Genomic DNA, 20219 nt, shown 5'->3' with positions numbered 1-20219 from the left:
AACGTGAATATTATATTGTTATCAAGGCTGACATTGGCATTATATTCTGTGACGAAATTTCAAATGAATATATCCATTACAATAACAGATATTTTATGGCAACAATGCGTTGCTTGATAACGTTTAGAGTCAGGAATTTACGAATACGTACGACGTAGGGAGCAATTCCCTTAAAGTTGAGAGAATCTTTATCGTCAACCCATTTACAAATTGCATTCCACTTTGGAATATCAATCATAGCTAGTTTGCGTACACAGCTGGAAATAGGCGCACCACCACATACGGTCGTCCGCCTTCGTCATCCACCCACTTCCCACTATCTTCTGAAGGTCGTCAGTCCAGCTGGTTGGAGATCGTCTCACACTGCGCTTGCTTGTACGCGGTCTACACTCCAGAATACGTCCCCTGCAGAGGCCATCGCGTCAGTTCTACGACAGACATGGCCTGCCCACTGCCACTTCAGCTTGCTGATTTATTGAGCTATGTGGTTTACTTTCATGCATTCCGAACCAGTGGTAGATAGATGCTTTAGAGGATTCAAAAGTAGGTATTTGTAAAAGTTTAATTTAATCCATATCCATACTAATATTACTAATGTGAAACTGTGTCTGTCTGTCTGTTTGCTACCTTTTAACGGCCCAACCGATTCTAACGAAAGGTACAGAGTTACTTTATGTCCCGGGGACGGTCATAGGCTACTTTTATCCCGGAAAATCAAAAGGTTCCCACGGGATTCCTGTAGACCCATCTGCTAAACCGATTTACTTACATGAAATGTGGGACCGAGGTAGCTTGTGCCCCTGTAATTGACATAGGCAACTTTTTATCCCGGAAATCAAACAGTTCCCACGGGATCTTTAAAAACCTAAATCCACGCGGACGAAGTCGCGGATATCCGCTAGTAAAAATATTTGTAATTTATTTTATTTTACTTTCGTTTTCCTACGGATTTTCAATTACCAACAATGGAATATTTCTGGTTCAAAATAATAATAGCACGTCATCAAGGTTGATTGCTGATTTGTAATTAACATTGAGTTAATTAAAATAAATTCAACTTTTATCTGTGAATGACACACGGTATTTAGTTTGGTCACGCATTAGGTACGCCTAAGTGAGCGATAACAGACCGATAACGGCCTAAAAATAGACCTATTTTAGAGCAACTGTAAAATACCTGTACCTACGTTCTATTCAGTTTAAGACTATACTGTCGGATACACAGATACACACGTCAAACTTATAACACCCCTCTTTTTGGGTCGGGGGTTAAAAACTACCTGTCACGTAGCACATTGATCTAGAAACGTGATTGTTTGTTACGTCAAAAACTTACTTTTGTTCGACGAGGCTCGTTAGGCATTATTGAAAATACCTTATCACTAAACCACCTGATAACATTCTCAAACCGAACATTAAGTAGGTACCTACACGGAGGGTACTATGCACTCACTGACACTTCACAAAATTACCGTCACTAAAAACCAGCTGGTGCACTATTCATTTAGTACACACACCCCGAATTAAACTAAAAGTGACACCCTTTATAACTACCCTTAAATAAGGGATTAATTTAGTAGTGGCAATTTAATTTTAGGCTTTGTGTACAACAGAAACTGTACCACTTTAAAGACGCTATCGCTGTTACGACGATAACGAAAGTGACTTAAAAGTAAGAAGTCAAACAAAAACGTGCGCCTGCGACGCCGCGACGTGACCCCGGGCGTCCGCACGCGGCGAGTGCGCGTCGAAAAGTGACGTAACCGACAAGTGTCAGTGTCGTCGACTTCAATGCTTCCCGGCACTTCCGCAAAAACTTATTGGAGAGTGAATTATGCTCTTTTGTAGCAGGAGAGATGGAAGATACTTTTATAAAAACTGGATGATACCCGCGACTCCGTCCGCGTGGATTTAGGTCTTTTAAAAATCCCGTGGGAACTCTTTGATTTTCCGAGATAAAAAGTAGCTGATGACCGTCCCCGGGATGTAAGCTAACTCTACCTTTCGTTCAAATCGGTTCAGTGGTTGAGCCGTGAAAACGTAGCAGACAGACAGACAGACACACTTTCACATTTATAATATTAAGTATGGACGTATGGATATGCATTAAAACACTTATAGGAGCGCATACAGTGACAGCGCGGCGAAGTGACATATCACGTAAGCAAGTGTCAGTGTGGTCGACTTCAATACTTCCCGGCACTTCCGCAAAAACTTATTGGAGAGTGAATTATGTCGTTCCGCATCAGTAGAGATAGATGGCTTGTGGAATATACAAATTTTACGGTAAATTAAAGCACTTTAGGACCGCATGCAGAGAAAGCGCGTCGAAGTGACATAATCACGTAAGCAACAGTGTCAGTGTCGTTGACTTCAACACGTTCGTACACTTCCTTGATAATGAAAAACTCATTGAAGAGTAAATTATACGTTCCACATCAGTTTGGCTAAAGTAAAAAATGCTAATTAGTAACAAGTAACAAGCAAAATATGGCTTATAGATCCGCAAACGTGAGAGCACGTCGAAAAGAGACTTAAGTGACAAATGTCTGTTTCGTCGACTACAATACTTCCCGGCACTTCCGCAAAAACTTATAGGAGAGTAAATAGTAGTTTTGGCTAGAATAGGACCGAATACAGTAAGAGTGCCACGAAAGTGTCAGTGTTGTCAACTTCAATACGTCCATGCACAAGCATAACTCATTGGAGAGCGAAATATGCTGTTCCGCATCAGTAGACATGGTTGTAGAAGATACACATTTTACAGTGGGTACTTAAAAAAACGAACTAATTAAGTAGGTGATCAGAAAAGTCGCATATCTGGGGAAGGCACGAGAGATATGAACTCCTACATTCCATCTAAATTTTGACTTAAAACATCTAATGTGGATGTCAATAAAATTTTTTTCGACAGTCAAGAATAAATGAATCGTAAAACAAGTGTAAATTAAAAATTTATAACACCCCCCACAAGTGAAGGTTACAGTAACTAGAAAAGAGCTGATAACTTTCAAACGGCTGAACCGATTTTCTTGGATTATAGCTAAGAACACTCTCGATCAAGCCACCTTTTAAACAAAAAAAGCTAAATTAAAATCGGTTCATTAGTTTAGGAGCTACGATGCCACAGACAGATACACAGATACACACGTCAAACTTAAAACACCCCTCTTTTTGGGTCGGTGGGAGTTAATGATTGTATACGCTCAATTTAATTGAAATCGTCCGCTCCTTAGCACGGACACATTTAAAACCCAATTTATCACGTTATGCTTCCCTGGTGAAGCAAAAACTCAAAATGTTAATTGAAGTAAGAAAGAAATGATTCCACGTCCGCATTGGCTTTGATATTTACCGAAGTTTGCCATTTTGTTGTTGTTCAAATAGATTTCATAAGGAAATTAGCTTCGTCCACGTTGATTTAGGTGTTTTAAAGATCCTGTTAGCTTAGAATAAAACCCCAGCCTGTTAGTTATTATTACCATATTATACCATTGAGGAACTCAAGAAAGAATATCGTTAGCATAAAATCGTTTTAAGGGTTCCGTACCCAACGGGTAAAAACGGAGCCCTATCACTCTGCTGTCTGTCTGTCTGTCCGTGTGTCACTCACTTCGTCATCTGAATTTTTGGTACTTGGTGAGTGACAAACCTGAAATTTATTACTTGGTGTAGAACGTTGACCCAAAACCACAGTAAATTAAGAATTCAATTATTTTTCAGGGGGACTCCCATACCTGAGAAAGGAGCCAATTTTTTTTTTCTTACCTTAGCACAGGGGGTATCATCATTTGGAGCTCATTGAGTAAAGTACGAGTATGTGTACAAAGTGGTGACCAAAATAAACGAACATTTTTCTGGTTTTTCTTTCACGGTTTATTGCAATGTTCTAGCTCGGAAAAGAAATATTTCATACAACCAAAATATGATGTTCATAATTATGTACGGAACTCAAAAAGAGTGAGGCCCAACTCGCACTTGACCGGTTTTTATTAAAAAGCTCGTATTAAGAGAGCTGTATCATGTATGCTCGCTCAGCTACTATATTACCACGTTGTAAGTACTTCCTCGACCTCCGTTGACCGATGATGGTGACCGGTTGGTTTGTTAACTAACGCAGTTCGCGTGCTTGTGTTAAGTGATCGATAATAATAATAATTCATCATACATCACCGCTTGATAAATGACGATTTTTTCTACCTAAAATAATCTGCCTGAGATAAGTTTCTTCAACTTACAAAACAAAGTTACAATTCCAAAATTCAACATTTTGCTAATTCAACATTATGAGAATTCAACATTTTAGGAATTCAACATTTTGAGCCTGAAGGAAAAGGGCTTTACCTGTACATTCTAATACAGATTTTTATTTATTTTTATGCAATTATCGTGCAAAATTTCGAAAAATACCCGAGCACGGAACCCTCGGTGCGCAAGTCTGACTCGCACTTGGCCGGTTTTTGACATTACTCATTCTTTTGACTCATTCAAAACTGCACTAGACAACTAAAAAACGCTATTACAAAGAATAGCTAATCTAAGGTACATAATATGTCCAAAGTATAAACAAGTGTAAATTAAAAATTTATAACACCCCCGACGATCCAAAGTATTTGAGTTTTCCAAAACATCATTTTCAAATAAATAATTATGTATTTAGGCAACGTCCATCTTGACAGCTTGACATTTGTCTATTGACATAATATTATGAACCTAACGGTTATCTAACCTTCTTTTCTACAAGAAAACTAGAAAAGAGCTGATAACTCTTAAACGGCTGAACCAATTTTTTTAGATTATAGCTAAGAACACTCTCGATCAAGCCACCTTTCAAACAAAAAAAACTAAATTAAAATCGGTTCATTCGTTTAGGCGCTACGATGCCACAGACAGATACACAGATACACAGATACACAGATACACACGTCAAACTTATAACACCCCTCTTTTTGGGTCGGGGGTTAATAAATTGGTGAAATCTATATACTAATAAATAAAATTGGAGTGTCTGTCTGTAATTTCGAAATAACTACCGCATATTAAGGTCATATGGTTATTTGAACGATACTATAACTGAATCACACGTTTTTAAAATTTTTGTCTGTCTGTCTGTCTGTCTGTCTGTTTGAAAAGGCTAATCTTGGGAACGGCTGAACCGATTTTGACGGGATTTTCACAGACAAGTAGAGAATTGACCAGGGAGTAACATAGGCTACTTTGTTAACCGACTTTCAAAAAGGGAGTTGTGTTTTTCTACCTATGTACACTGAAATCTCCGAGATTTCTGAACCGATTTGCGTCATTTCTTTTTTAATCGATAGAGGAACTTTGCGACATTGTTTCATAAAAAATTTGGAGTCCAACTCCTCAATCCTGATGCTGCAGGGGATCTGACCAATCCACGTGGGCGAAGCTGCAGGCATCAGCTAGTGTATTATAAGTTGTCCAAAAGTAAATTATTCTTGGCATAGGTACCTACGTACTCTGTAATAACCCCGCTTTGGTGAAGTTGGGCGACGATTTTCCAAAACCCAACGGTACTTAAATTGCAAGGGAAAAGTGTTTTAGCCTTACGAATAAGACATTAAAGCAGAGTTAAATGACCTATGTTTACAGGTCGTAAGAACAATGAAGACACTCGATTCTTGACCCACATCGCGTAACCAATAGTTTTAAACTTTTAGTACCTACCGTGTACCACATTCGACCTCGGCTAATTATAGGCTATAACTTTGAATAGCAAAAACAACGATAATAAAAACATAATATTTATTATGATCATTGATCATCAACGCTTCACAATAATAAAGTCTAAAGGCGACTACAGACGATCACTTTTCACCGACTTCTGTTCTGTTCATCAAAACTTTCAGCGAAAAGTGATTCCTGCGATTCCGGAATAGCGTATGTATTCAAATCAAATCAATCATCTAATTGCTCTATTGCATTGATAGTAAAACACCCCTCTAGCCAGCAATATTAAAAAACTCATGGTCACTGGCAAGATCGAAGCAAAGAGACCCCGCGGACGTAGCCTGAGACGTTGGTGAGACCAAATAAAAGAAGCGGTCAACACACCCATCTGCGATGCAATCCACGCGGCAAGAAACAGAGCGCAATGCAAGAACATCGTAGCAAAGATTGCATCAAAGGGGATCCACGATCCTCAAAATTGAGGAAACCACGCAGGAAGAAGACAAAACACCCCTCATTCTAGCTGAGCAGCTAGAGTTTAAATTGGCACTATCAAAAAGAATCGGCTCTTCTCCACTCAGTCTTTTTGCGCTAGCTATTAAAGTTTTTCAATTGGGTACTTATTAGGCGCAACGCACACTTGCAGACAGGAGAAGAGCCGAGATACAGCATCTGTTTTCCAACAAGTCAAACTAAGACACTTTCGTTTGGCATACATAGGGGCGAGAAGGGAGAGGATTTAGGTATACCGACCAGCAGAATTTTTTTTTTTTCATTCAGATACAAGTTAGCCCTTGACTGCAATATCACCTAGTAGTAAGTAATGATGCAGTCTAAGATGGAAGCGGGTTAACCTGGAAGGGATATGGCAATTTTTATTAAACCCATATACCTACCCCTTTAGTTTCTACACGCCATCGTACCGGAACGCTAAATCGCTTGGCGGCACGGCTTTACCGGTAGGATGGTAACCAGCCACAGTCAAAGCCTCCCACCAGACCAGACCAGAAATTCAGAAATTATAAAATTCTGAACCCCTGTCGGGAATCCAACCCGGGACCTTCCACTAATCAGACCACAGCGCTTAGGTACCAGTGCGCCTGGGAGGCCGTCAAAGACGACAGAATAAACTTGTTTATATTGCTTTGTAGTGGCATGCTGGGCACACGTGAGTCATAGCCCGAGAAATATACCTACATATGCGGCGCGCTCCTCTGATGGCTTCTGCAAAAGTCTTACATAAAATCATAACCCTTTCTTTTGGCTTTGCCCCAGTCGAGTAAAAAGAGCTTTTGTTAATTTTAGGCCGCAGTGCTATGCGAGTTGTATTGCATATTATTGCGTCGTACAAGAGTTGCCATTTATTAAACGTCATTGCTGAGTGAGCCTTCTGTACTGAAAGATTAGGTACTATTGAGTAACTAGCTGAAACCCGCGACTTCGTTCGCGTGGATGTAGTTTTTTAAAAATCCCGTGGGAACTCTTTGATTTTCCGGGATAAAAAGTAGCCTATGTGCTAATCCAGAGTATAATCTATCTCCATTCTAAATTTCAGCCCAAACACACACATACAAACTTTCGCCTTTATAATATTAGTGTGATCTGCGATACGAGTTACAATCGTTAGGCTCGGCCACTAACATCAAGGGCGTCATATCACTGTATGTATTTACTCTACGTTTATTAGCGTCAGCCATCAGCACTTTGTACATAATATATCATGCTTGGCATAATTAAATGGGAAGGTGTAACAAATTGCTATTCCTTGTGTGTACAGTTGCTACTGCGGCTGTGAAGAATAACAAACGAGTGGTTGTTTCATATTGAATACGTGAAGGATATATTGTACCTATTTATATGCATTGATTTAAACCCATGCTAATATTTTTCCTTATTCTTGGTAAGTAAATAACCAGAATCTGCTCATTATTCTAGATTGGTTTTGATAGATTAGATAAACCTATGATTGATATTAAGGACTAGATCAGTCTTTCCCAACGTGGGCGATAACGCCCCCTTGTGGGCGCTGCAGGCCTAAAGGGGGGCGGTAAGAGACCCAGGGAAAAAAAGGGGGGCATTGTGTAGGGCTTTGGGGTCGATTTATAATTTCATCTACCTAGCTAGGAAGACTCTTAGACACCGACTGAGCCTCAGCCGGAATTGACAACATACGAAGAAATAAAAATCAAATTCAAAAATGGATATCAAGAATTTTGGCTACAAAAACCGATCCCGCAATTGTACCCTGGATTGTTGTCAATTGTTCAACGATTTTTGATAGCATTCCCATCGTCATATTTGTGTGAACGTGGATTTAGTGCTGTGGCAACGCTGCTTACTAAAAAGAGAAATCGTTTGCGTGTTACCGAACGTGGCGACTTGCGGCTGTTTTTGAGTAAATTGGAACCTGATATCAACAAACTTATTGAACAGCATCAGATTCAACCTTCACATTAGTTTTTATATAAGAATTGACTATGTTTGTTTTATTTTCAATAAAAGATACTCTGTCCGAATACTATAAATTTGCGTTTCAATAATCAGTTATAAGTACTTAGCGGTTTTTAAGTATGTTTAAAAAGGGGGGCGTTAAAAAATAATTTATTCTTAAAGTGGGCAGTAGACAAAAAAAGGTTGGGAACCCCTGGACTAGATGATGCCCACAACTTTGTCCGCGTGGATTTAGGTTCTTCAAAAATCCCGTGAGAACCCTTTGCTTTTCTGGTATAAAAAGTTGCCATGTCAATTTCCGGGCGCAAGCTACCTCTGTACCAAATTTCATATAAATCGGTTAAACGGATGGGGACGTGGGAACACTTCGATTTTCTGGGATAAAAGTAGCATATTATGACCGCCCCCGGGATGTAAGCTAACTTACGCAATTTGCCAATTTTCTTTACAAAAGGTAAAATACTATCAGATTAAATAATGAACGATTGATTATAATCAAGGCCTCTTGGACGCAAAGACCTCTAAACTAGGTGAAGGAAACCAATAGGGTACCTAAGTAGGAAGTGATTAAAAGTGGTTTGAAATGCATAGAAAATGGTCTGTGTTAGCATTTTTACGTTTTGCTGATTTTTGTTTCATTTTGTATGTTTTTTTTAGAAGAACATTAATTCAAAAATATTTAAATTTTCAAAGTACCTAATATTGCTAAGTACCTCCTCACTTGAACTTAATACATATCGAACCTGCGTCTTCTAGATGCGTGCCCGACGACGCCCTGACCGTTAAGCCACGGTTTCGCTTACTGCCATTGACGGCGATATACCTAATATTATGTATGTTCGTTCACCTTGGATGATGTTCACTTAGTACTGAAGCGACTGTTGATGAAATCTAGTAGCAACACTTTGTAGCTATCGAGACTACTTTCATAGGCCCATATTACAATGCAATATATTATTATTATTTTGTTTTGTTGTACTCATTGTCTTGTCGTTTCATTGCACAAGATGAATAAATTATTTTTTTCTTTCTTTCTTTCAATACAATAATATGATATGTATTAAAATATATATAGAAATTTCCTTGAAGCACTACCATAAAAACCATATTATGTAGGTATATTACGTAATCTTCTTGACTTATAAGTAGGTATTTAAAGATACTAATAGCAATCCGGATTATCCCGGGCAAAGATCACCAATAGTTAAAACCCAAAGAAAATCATAAGGTAAAAATTATGTTTAATGCTTTGAATATTATGATTGATGAACGGTTTCCATAAGATAAAGATACGAAACGAGATTTTTATGATTATTAATTTTAGCGTTTATACTATCGTGTGATTTCCATTACAAGTCGAGATTATTTGAAAGTAGTCGGGCTTACGTCGACGAAATACGTGAGTATAGCCGGAATAATTAACACCCCGACCCAAAAAGAGGGGTTTTATAAGTTGACGTGTGTCTGTGTATCTATCTGTAGCATCGCAGCTCCTAAAGTAATGAACCGATTTTAATTTAGTTTTTTTTTAGTTTGAAAGGTGGCATGATCGAGAGTGTTCTTAGCTATAATCCAAGAAAATCGGTTCAGTCGTTTGAAAGTTATCAGCTCTTTTCTAGTTACTGTAACCTTCACTTGTCGGGGGTGTTATAAATTTATAATTTACACTTGTATTAATTTGATATGGTTCCATGCCCGAAGAGTGTCAACGGGCCCCTATTACTAAACCTCCCATGAAATTGGCCGCCATGAAAATTAAAATGTTATATTTTCTTGAACGATCGATGGTACGAAACTTTCGTGAGCGAGTCCGACTCGATACTGACCGATTTTTTAAGGTTATTCAGCGATGGTAAATAATATTATTTATATTAGGCATTATTCATAGGACATGGCGAACTGGCGAACACTTGAGAATTCAAAAGCTTTAAATAAACAAAAAGTTATAAATAATAAATAAATAGTAAATAGTAAAAGTTTATTTGAAGAAAAAAATCTCTCATTTTCGATTTCTACAGAACGTATCCAATATTATTGAGGACAATCTCGATTCAAATGGGAATCATGGTGTGCATTAAAATGATGAATCTTTGGGGAAGTCATATGCAAGTTTTTAATGTGTATACCGACATAAATATATGCTAGTATAATTGCAACTGCCAAGAATCGTGGCAAATACATATATGAAACTTATTGAAATAACTTTTGAAATAACTAAATTGAAAGTTGGCAGGGTAAAAGTCAAAAGTATGAGCAATACTTTTGACTTTTACCCTGCCAACTTTGACACGGTTCAAGAATAGATTGGCGAATATTTGGAAAACTCGGAGCACTTCTGATATAGACGCATCAGCGAAAGCTGCTTTGTAAGTAATAGCTTAGTAGTAATGCTATAACTTATTTAGGGAGGGCTTGGGTACAAAAGCATACGTAGCTTAGCTTCCACACAGCACACGACATAGCTTATTCTTTTAATTATTTTGATGTTGGAATTATTTAAGTGAAACTGATTATTCTGCCCAAAGGCTATTTGCTTCACACATCTTAGCCGTTCAAGGTTATAGGTAATTAGTAATTACGTATTAAGAAAAGGAAAAAAATTACGTGTTCAAAATCTAACATAACTACTTCCCACTGCTTATTCATAAATCATAATTTTTGACTCGTGACAGAAATTAAGGCCTCCTACGCACTGGCGACCATGGTCGCCGCGACCTGGCCGCGGCGGCCAGTGAATTCTGGACTTTATATGGCAATCGCTATAGCCCCTACGCACTTAGCGGCCAGCGACCAGCGGCCACCGTTGGCCGCGGCGTCCAATTTGATGCCACGCGACCAGCGACCAATCGTGGCCGTCGAGAACATCACTTCTGTATTAAAATTCATCAGTGCTACCGCATCGGCCGCGGCGACCAGACGTGTAGCTAGCTACAGAGTGATTATTTTACAATGGCCAATTTCGACACGGAAAGGTTCATAATTGAAGTTGAAAATAGAAGAGGTTTATGGGATTTAGCATCAAATGATTACTCCAATAAAGATGTTAAGCGGCAGTTGTGGCTTGAAGTGGTCGATATATTTGGCGGTGAATCCATGGAAGATAAAGAAAAGGCAGAACTTGGTTAGTATTTTATTTTATTATGCCTAAGTAAATTAATAATGCGATGAACTACAATAAACGCAGCAGGTGCTGTAGTAGCATTCGACACGTATATGTGACATGAGTGATTTTTTTTTAAAGTTGTTCCGTTCATTCAAAATCTAAGAAATTTTAGCAAATAGGTAATTGTCAAAAGTATAACTATTTTATTTCTACTATTTTTCGCTTTGCACATGAGTTTTGACAATTATTTGCTAAAATTTCCCAGGTTTTCGTAATGATTGGAATAACTTTTTAAAAAGATTACTCATACCGCATGTGCGTTCGACGCCATTTTGTTTACGGCGCGCAATGGCGGCTCGCGGCGAGCACCCATATATTTACAAATTGTGCCAGGGCAAGCGACCATCGGTACTGAAGTAGTTTGCGAATATATCTCGATATTCGGTTGATGTTCTATTTGCTCTATTAGGTAAACATGCAGGTATTTCTAATAAAGCCTCTGGTACAGTTAACGTGTCCTTGAAATCATATCCGTCTCTTTCTCGCACAAAATTATGAAGCACACATAGAGCTTTTATAATCACAACTGCAAATTCTTTCTTGACGTTTAGGGGTCGGTGAAGAATCTGCCATTTATTGGCTAATATTCCAAATGTACATTCAATATAGCGGCGGGCACGGGATAGTCGATAATTAAAATTAGTCTTTACATTATTCAAGTTTCTCCCAGCATACGGTCGCATCATATGTTCCGATAGTGAAAACGCCTCATCACCCACTAAAACGAACGGCATTGATTGGCCATTTTCTTTGATGGGGTTATTGCTCGGAATATCGAGATCATTATTTAAGAGCCTATGATAAAATACAGAGTCTTTGTAAATTGACGAATCACTGCATTTGCCGTATGCTCCAATATCTACGTAAAGAAATTTATAATTTACATCACATATTGCAAGTAACACGATTGAAAAATAATTCTTGTAATTGTAATAAAGAGATCCCGAATGTTGTGGTTTGATAACTCTAATGTGCTTGCCGTCGATGGCTCCGATGCAATTAGGAAATTGGGCGTATTTTTGAAAACCTTCAGCCGTTTGAATCCACTTATCTCTGGTCAATTGTGGCATCACAATTGGTTTTAATATCTCCCATATTGCTTCACAAACATCAAATACTATTTCCGATACTGTAGGAAGCCCTATACGGTATTCATGACTTATATGAGATAAAGAACACCCAGTAGCCAAATACCTGAAAATAAAATTCACATTAATAAACATAATATTAGTTTTGTAATATGTACTACATTTATTTATTGATTTACAGGCATTACTCTCCAAAAAAGATGGAAAAACCTTAGAGACTGTTTCACAAGAGAGCTGCGCCGTCTTAAAGATGTCAAAAGTGGTTCTGCTGCAAAACGTAAATCACAATACACCTATTTCAACCAATTACTGTTTTTGAAATCAGTGCTGGACACAAACGCAACAGAAAATAGTCTCGAAGAGGCAAGTCAAGAAAATGAAAGTGCAAGATCTTCTGATCTTGAGACTCAACAGTCTGCATCAAAGTCGCTTAGAACAAAAAGGAAGAAAAAAATACCAAACGAAGAATCCGATACAGACCCTCTAATTTCAGTTCTGCATAAGACCATAGCGACTACACAGAATGATTCAAATTGTGACAGATTGTTTCTTTTATCCCTCCTCGAAAGATTTCAAACAATCCCTGCTGCAATGAAGACCAAAGCGAAAATGGAAATCATGGAAATTATAGAAAAATACCAACCGAACTGTACACCTACAACAGCGCGCATAAACTATTCAAGTAATTTCAATACTCTTAACGACCAAGAATATGACCCGCATCGACCGAGTTATTCAGGTTATTCTACTACCAACAGGATATCAGATGATTCAAATTACAGCGATACTCATACTCATTATTCTGATATTTCTCAAAATTCAGAAATGATAGACCTATTTCCCAATTTGAATGATTAATTGTTCACAATTGCCATTTTTTAAGTTATGAAAATACAAATAATTTGATTATCTACTTCAGTTTTTTAATATTTAAAAACATGTTATAAGCAAGCCCTTTTCCTCTCCTTTTCAAAGTCGTAAAGTAGAATACTACTGAACAATAGTTCATAAATTTTTTAAAGTGGCAAAACCTTGGTCAATGAATTATACAGGTTGTTGTGAAAAACGCAACAGTGGTGGTTTAGGGTGATTCAGAATCAAGTCTTGTATAATTCAAATTTACAAAAAATCCGTTTAGCAGTTTAAGTAAAAAAAAAGGCCCTATCACATTATTTTTATTTTTCCTGTACACAATACTCCATTCCGAAACATCCTTTAAAATATATCACGTATTTTTTAAACATTCTGTATTTAAAAAAGAAAAAGCTTACCTTATTGTTATTACTAATTTTTCTTCTGCTGGAATGCATTTCCGATAGTTGTTACCAGTTCCAGTAATTTTTGGTTTTATTGTATCCAGTAACAGGTTAAAAGTATTCGTTGACATTCTCATGTAATTAAAGAATCTCTTCTCATACATTTTTAAATCCAAAAAATAAGTATAATATAATCCTTTAGTCTTTCTCTCGCAAAGTAATGGATGCACCCAAAACTGTCTTTTACGTGAAATCTTCCGTTTTCGTTTTCGTAGTAAATACACAAGCACAGTTAGCGTGATTATCTTCTGCACGTCCATCTTGACACATCCTTGGAAGTCGACTGCAAATTTTTCGGCCGTCCACATGTCGCGCTTGCCTACGCACCGGCGACCATAGCCGCGGCGGCCTGGCCGCGTCTATGGTCGCCAGTGCGTAGGAGGCCTAAGTAATTATTATGAACACGATTTCACAATATAAATGCGAATGTGTTTGTTTGTTATTTGTCCTTCAATCGCGGCGCAACGGAGCAACGGATCGACGTGATTTTTAACCCCCGACCCAAAAAGAGGGGTGGTATAAGTTTGACGTGTGTATCTGTTTATCTGCCTGTGGCATCGTAGCTCCAAAACTAATAAACCGATTTTAATTTAGTTTTTTTTGTTTGAAATGTGGCTTGATCGAGAGTGTTCTTAGCTATAATCCAAGAAAATCGGTTCAGCAGTTTGAAAGTTATCAGCTCTTTTCTAGTTACTGTAACCTTCACTTGTCGGGGGTGTTATACATTTTTAATTTACACTTTTATTTATTAGCATGGATATTTAACAGATAGCTGAAGAGCGGCTACATATCTCAGAAAATTAAAGAGTTCCCACAGGATTTTTTAAATCCTACATCCACGCGGACAAAGTCGCGGGCATTATCTTGTTTCAGATTAAGCGCTTCATTCTAAATATACGATGCTGGGTAAACAATTTAAACAAAAGCTGATATTTCCCATGGGTCTCCTGATGGTTTTTAGAACGAGTGATAATATCTAGAGCAAGTAATTGTATATTGTGTTGAAAACCCAGCAAATCAGGCTAATAGGTTTCGATATAATAACTATGCAGTCTTATCTAACTAGGACGAGTTTTTATCCGTAAATTTAAAAGTATTTCGTGCTCAGTTGGTAGATTGAAGTATCGAGACCTAAAATAACCTGAGAAGTTAGACAAAAATGTCGACTTTCCAGTTTTTACCTGTTATGTACGGTATTAAAATACTTGGCACAAATCATCAAGAAAACCACACCGCGAATAGACGGAGCATTCCTAATGAAGAACGCAGGAAGGAAGATTGTCAGATTATAGTATACGGAATATTTATGTCGCACGTGCGAAGACACTTATAAGGTTTGCCATTAATTATATCACATACATTACTCGTACTGGAAATAGAGATTCCTAGTCAGTTGAAAGATCGAAGTTTCGAGGCCAAAATAACCTGAGAAGTTAGATAAAACTGTCGACTTTCCAGTTTCCACCCGTTATGTACGGCATTAAAATACTTGGCACAAATCGTCAAGAAAACACCGCAAATTAACATAGATCATTCCTAATGAAGGACGCAGGAAGGAAAACAGTCAGATTATATACGGAATATTTATGTCGCACGTGCGAAGAAACTGTTATAAGGTTTATCATTAATCACCCCCATCTTATAAATGCGAAAGTGTCTTTGGTTTGTTGGTTCATTGACGCCACAACCACGCCGCAACGGTACAACAGATTGATCCGATTTTACATGGATATCGTTGAAAACATGAAGAAGGGCATAGGCTACTTTCTTTCCGGAAATCAAAGAGTTTCCACAGGATTTTTGGAAATCTAAATCCACACGGACGAAGTGACGGGCATCAGCTAGTTATAACATAAATTACTCGTACTGTAAATATGAGTGATTCCTATAGATAGCTTGATTTAAATGAAAAGTTACCTTATCACTGTCTGTTGGCAGCGTCCCGTAGCCGTACCAGCTTCTCGCAGGCCTTAGTCTCGGCTCTTCCTTGGGGGATAAAAGGCCACTTCCCCACCGAACTACCCCTTCAGCTGCGGCAGCTACGCCCGGAGTTAATGGGCTTCCATTAGGAGATTTTGGTGATACACCCTTCTCCGCAACAGGGGGTAGCGTGGGCCGGGCGCATCCCGTCCTCCTCTCATATATCCGCTTACAAGCGTCATCAATATCAGTCTCCAATAAACCTTTCTTATCTCCTCCGCGTTTTACCTCCAAACTCCTTTTTGTCTCTTCTTGTTTCTGCATCCATTTCGGATCAGAGTCCCTTCTTTTCGCACTATCATTAGAATCTTGGCGACACAGCAACGTCTTTTTTAAGCTTTCACTGGAGTCCTGTTTGGCAAGCGCCTTTTTATCTGCTTCCTTGAGTGCTCCACACTTTTTATCATCTTTAGCTAGAAGCGCCCGTTTGAGGCTCTCGGATGAGTCTTGCTTATTAATTAGCTTACGTGGACATTCCGTATTAAGGGAATCAGTGGTTTTTGAGATCAGGAGTTTCGGGTAATCGTACGGGGCGTGATCGTTGGACGGAGGGTTTAGTTCTAGAGATCTTCTGTTTTTCTTCTTGTCCGCTGGGGCGATTTGCGCCTTCGCCGGCAGCAGCCGCCGCGGCAGCAGGCTGCGGTGATCAGCGAGGGGCGATTCCGGTCGCAACATGGTCGGCGGCGATGTGAGTCTGCCGCTGGTTGGAATTCCCCTGTAACAAATCAAATTAAACATTTAGCTGCTTATCATATCGCGAAGGAAACGTCTATACGGAAGCAACAGCAGAAATGTCTGAAACTGGTAAGTGGCGCAAGTATGAGTCTCTCATCGAGAATTACATTTTTCTTCCAATTGCCATGAAAACTTTAGGGCTCAGGCAATGCCAGTCTTAAAAAAGTCTAAAATCAAATCATTTACACAAATTGTACACGTTCTGATTGTACGAGTACAATTGCTGAATTTGCAATACAATGATGTAGTAGTGATAATTAGTTCTAAAAATCTTACGGGACATTTCACCACGGTTATTTGCATCATCTGGTAACAGAAACACTAGCTCATTTTTTTGCGCAAAGGATCAACCTGACTCGTTTAGCAAGTGAATGCAGCCAGTAATCTTGTCATCATTCCACGCGTCCACGATTTGTACACAGTACAGTAATTGGATTACGCTAGCTGAAGATTTTATTTTAACATTTTCAATGATATTGATAAAAAAACTTTAGAAGGTACCTACGGACTGCGATGCTATTGTAGGGCTTTATTCGCGCTTGATAATATACGTCAAAGTGGATTGACAGCACCAGAATAAAAATAGCAAAGGTCAATTGCGTAGGCTGATTCCATTTTAAAACGGTTGGCTTCACGCGGCAGTGGAAATCTTGTTATTTTTGTGATTTCGACAAACTATTTCCTGCTTTTATTAATAGCTATGATTTGTTTACTGTGTGCTAATAAGCTTTTAAATTAATACACATTGAGATACAATTAGAACATACTATTTAAATTAAGCAAGTACGTCAATACAGTTAAGTAAGTAAACAGTCTATTTCTGGAAAAATCGAGGCAGAGATCGTTAAGGCAAATTTATTGAGTAGGTAAATATTTATAACTGCTAAGTTCTTAGTTTATCAATGATTTATGCAAATATTTGGGGAAAATATTTTAACCTGTGACTTTGTGCTGATGCAGATGGTGAAATCAGGCAGTTCTTATTGCGATGGTAAAATTATTGGCTACACAAAGGACTTTTTATTACATATCTATACTATCTATATATATACTAATAATAAATAAAATTGGAGTGTCTGTAAATTCGAAATAACTACCAAATATAAAGATCATATGCTTATTTAAACGATAACCATAACTGAATCACACGTTTTTATATACGTAGAATTTTTGTCTGTCTGTCCATCTGTCTGTTTGAACGGGCTAATCTTCGGAACGGCGGAACCGACTTTAACGGGATTTTCACAGACAAGTAGAGGATTAGCCCTAGGTAAAAGACCAAGACAAATCAAAGTGTACCTTTACTTTTTAGGGTTCCATTCCCAAAAGGAAAAAAGGAAGCCTTATAGGATAACTTTGTTGTCTGTCTGTCTGCCCGTCTGTCGTGTCCATCGATGTGTCGTGTCTGTCAAGAAAACCTATAGTGTACTTCCCGTTGACCTAGAATCATGAAATTTGGCAGGTATGGTCTTATAGTACAAGTAAAGGGAAAACTCCGAAAACTGTGAATTTGTGGTAATAATCACACAAAAAAAATGTGTTCACGTAAAACTTAAATTACTAAATTACATATCTATGTATAGATGGCGCAGTCCGTTATTAACTAGCAATGTTCTACATAAAAGTGTTAGGTATACATTGTATGTTGGTACGGGACCCTTCGTATGCGAGTCCGACTAGCATTTGACCGGTTTTTGAAAGAAACATTCCCATAGCATTCCAGCCCGGCTAGCATGGGCAGTAGATAAAAATTATATCCCCCGATTATATCCACTGATGTCATAGAAATCAGTGGATATAATCGGTGATATAATTTTTATCTACTGCCGTATAAAACCCGTCACAGGTACGTGAGATAGCCTTGATGAATTCAGCCAACGCACTAAAGAATTGTTTTCACGGCATCTATAAACAAACCCACTGAAATACATAACGAATGACGTCAAACTTATTGACATTTAGAAATTAATCGCCTGTTTATTTTTCACTTCATCGATATTGGACTTTAGCTTTTGCAGACCGGATCGAGTTGATGTGTCTTTGCTCCCTTTTTTTTTCTGACTGCTTTTATCTAATTAAGAAGTCCAGTCATGAATCTTGGAAAGAGTATTTCGATGAAAGATCAAAGGAGAAGGGTATATGGTATAAAACTATCCAGCCACAGCCACCTACTTTGTCGTGGATTGACAATAGTTGCTTAAATAGACTGGATATGACTCTCATGATGCATCTTCGTTCGGGGCACATTCCATTGAATAAATTTGCATATCTAATGAAAAAGTTAACTCACCTAATTGTAGTGCTTGCAATATACCAGAAGATGTTGTCCATATATCAATGGAATGTGCGCGAAATGAGGAACATAGAAGAAGACTTTTTAGATATACCGCCACCAATTCTGTCGGCTTTATTAATACTGTACGGTTGGTTAGGACTGGCATCGAGAGAAGACAACAATAACTTCTGTCTTTTCTCTCGATGCCAATCCTATTCCTTCTTTCATATGTAAGTAGGTATATAAGATGATTACTGGCTAGATTTTAATCTAGATTAATTTTGATTTAGAGTGCACTATATTGCAGCTATATAGAGAGGCATATTCGCCCAGCGAATAATCTCTTAAAATAAAGATTTTAAAAAAAAAAGACCGGATCTATGAGTAAGTAGATATAACTAAATTGTTTTGGCGCAAAAAAGAAATGATGATTGTTATATTTACTACTATCGTTATACTTAGTTTTTCACCGGGTCGAGCAGGCGGGTCACCCACCTGACGTTAAGTGATTACCGCCGCCTATGAACATTTGCAGAACGCCAATGCAATGCCGGCCTTTGAGGAATTTTAGCCAGATAAATAATTTTACTCTACCGATTTTTGAGAGTTAAAAAATTCTACCTATTTAATTTTATTGTTCTCATTATCTTCTACCTATTTATACCTATAGTACCTACTGTTTAATTTTTGACTGCCATGACAAACGTACGATTTTAGTCCTTTATTTAAAAGGTGAACCCACAGAACACTTGGGCTGGCTCTTCCAATTTGGGGTTCAATGGGTGAACCGTACTTTTGACATGACAGTTGACACATAGAGTTAAAATGGCGAGTGAGTTCCCATTTTGTACGGGCTATAATACCTAAGATTAAAGACTATCCAAATAGCGAGAATAAATAAATACATGTGCATGATATCAGCTCACCTATTGACACATTACAATCTTAAGTTAATCGCTTGTTTACTTTTCTCTCTATCTATACTGGACTTTGGAGTTCGTAAAACGGATATTCATAATTCATAGTATTAAATATAAACTCCAATTAAACCATTTATTACACTTTTATTAAACTTCATTGACTTTTAATAAGTGGTTAACTTCTCACATTTTACAAGTAAGTATCGACATTATCAAGCGTCATCAGAGAGTTTAGAGACGACCTAGTCCTAAATTATCGACTTCTAGACAACTGTCAGGGAGCGCCAGCCCTTTTACAGACCACCGACAACTCCACCTAACAATAGTTATTTCAAGATACACATACTCGTAAGCTAACGAACAAAACGGTGTGATTGCGCAAAATAAAATTTTACAGGAGAAGCAAAAAACTGATTAAAGTTGTTAAAGCTTTATTGCAATTTTACCGTTTTGATCGAAATCACGAACTTTGGACTCACTTTTATCACATTTTTAGACCGTTTCACTTTGTAATCAATGGACCAATAATGTCCGGATTAAAGTATTTTGATCAGAAGTGTTTTATTCGCCAGCTCTACATATTATATTCGCGTCAGA

At 38.0% G+C, this 20219-nt stretch overlaps 3 protein-coding genes across 4 annotated transcripts in view; 1 reads left to right on the top strand and 2 right to left on the bottom strand.

The window, feature by feature from the left end:
- LOC123868392 overlaps window positions 1-20219 on the bottom strand; it is a 127576-nt gene that overhangs the window by 91875 nt on the left and 15482 nt on the right. For both annotated transcript variants that reach the window (XR_006796639.1, XM_045910899.1), the window contains exon 3: window positions 15630-16407. Coding sequence is in view for 1 of the 2 variants with exons in the window: in XM_045910899.1 (XP_045766855.1) it covers window positions 15630-16367 (738 nt within the window). In the remaining variant the exon portion in view is untranslated. The remainder of the gene's footprint in view (window positions 1-15629; window positions 16408-20219) is intronic.
- Window positions 10816-13309, top strand: LOC123868395. The gene is made up of 2 exons (XM_045910902.1): window positions 10816-11266; window positions 12578-13309. The coding sequence occupies exons 1-2, from the start codon at window positions 11095-11097 to the stop codon at window positions 13252-13254; spliced, it is 849 nt and encodes a 282-aa protein (XP_045766858.1). The 5' UTR covers window positions 10816-11094; the 3' UTR covers window positions 13255-13309.
- On the bottom strand, window positions 11264-14098 carry LOC123868394 (protein ALP1-like). The gene is made up of 2 exons (XM_045910901.1): window positions 13668-14098; window positions 11264-12502 (listed from the first exon to the last, which is right to left on the bottom strand). The coding sequence occupies exons 1-2, from the start codon at window positions 14018-14020 to the stop codon at window positions 11626-11628; spliced, it is 1230 nt and encodes a 409-aa protein (XP_045766857.1). The 5' UTR covers window positions 14021-14098; the 3' UTR covers window positions 11264-11625.

Source organism: Maniola jurtina, chromosome 9, assembly GCF_905333055.1.
Source record: "Maniola jurtina chromosome 9, ilManJurt1.1, whole genome shotgun sequence".
NCBI classification, from domain to species: domain Eukaryota; kingdom Metazoa; phylum Arthropoda; class Insecta; order Lepidoptera; family Nymphalidae; genus Maniola; species Maniola jurtina.
The sequence above is the reverse complement of the archived record's forward strand: the minus strand, read 5'-3'. Positions and strand labels throughout refer to the sequence as shown.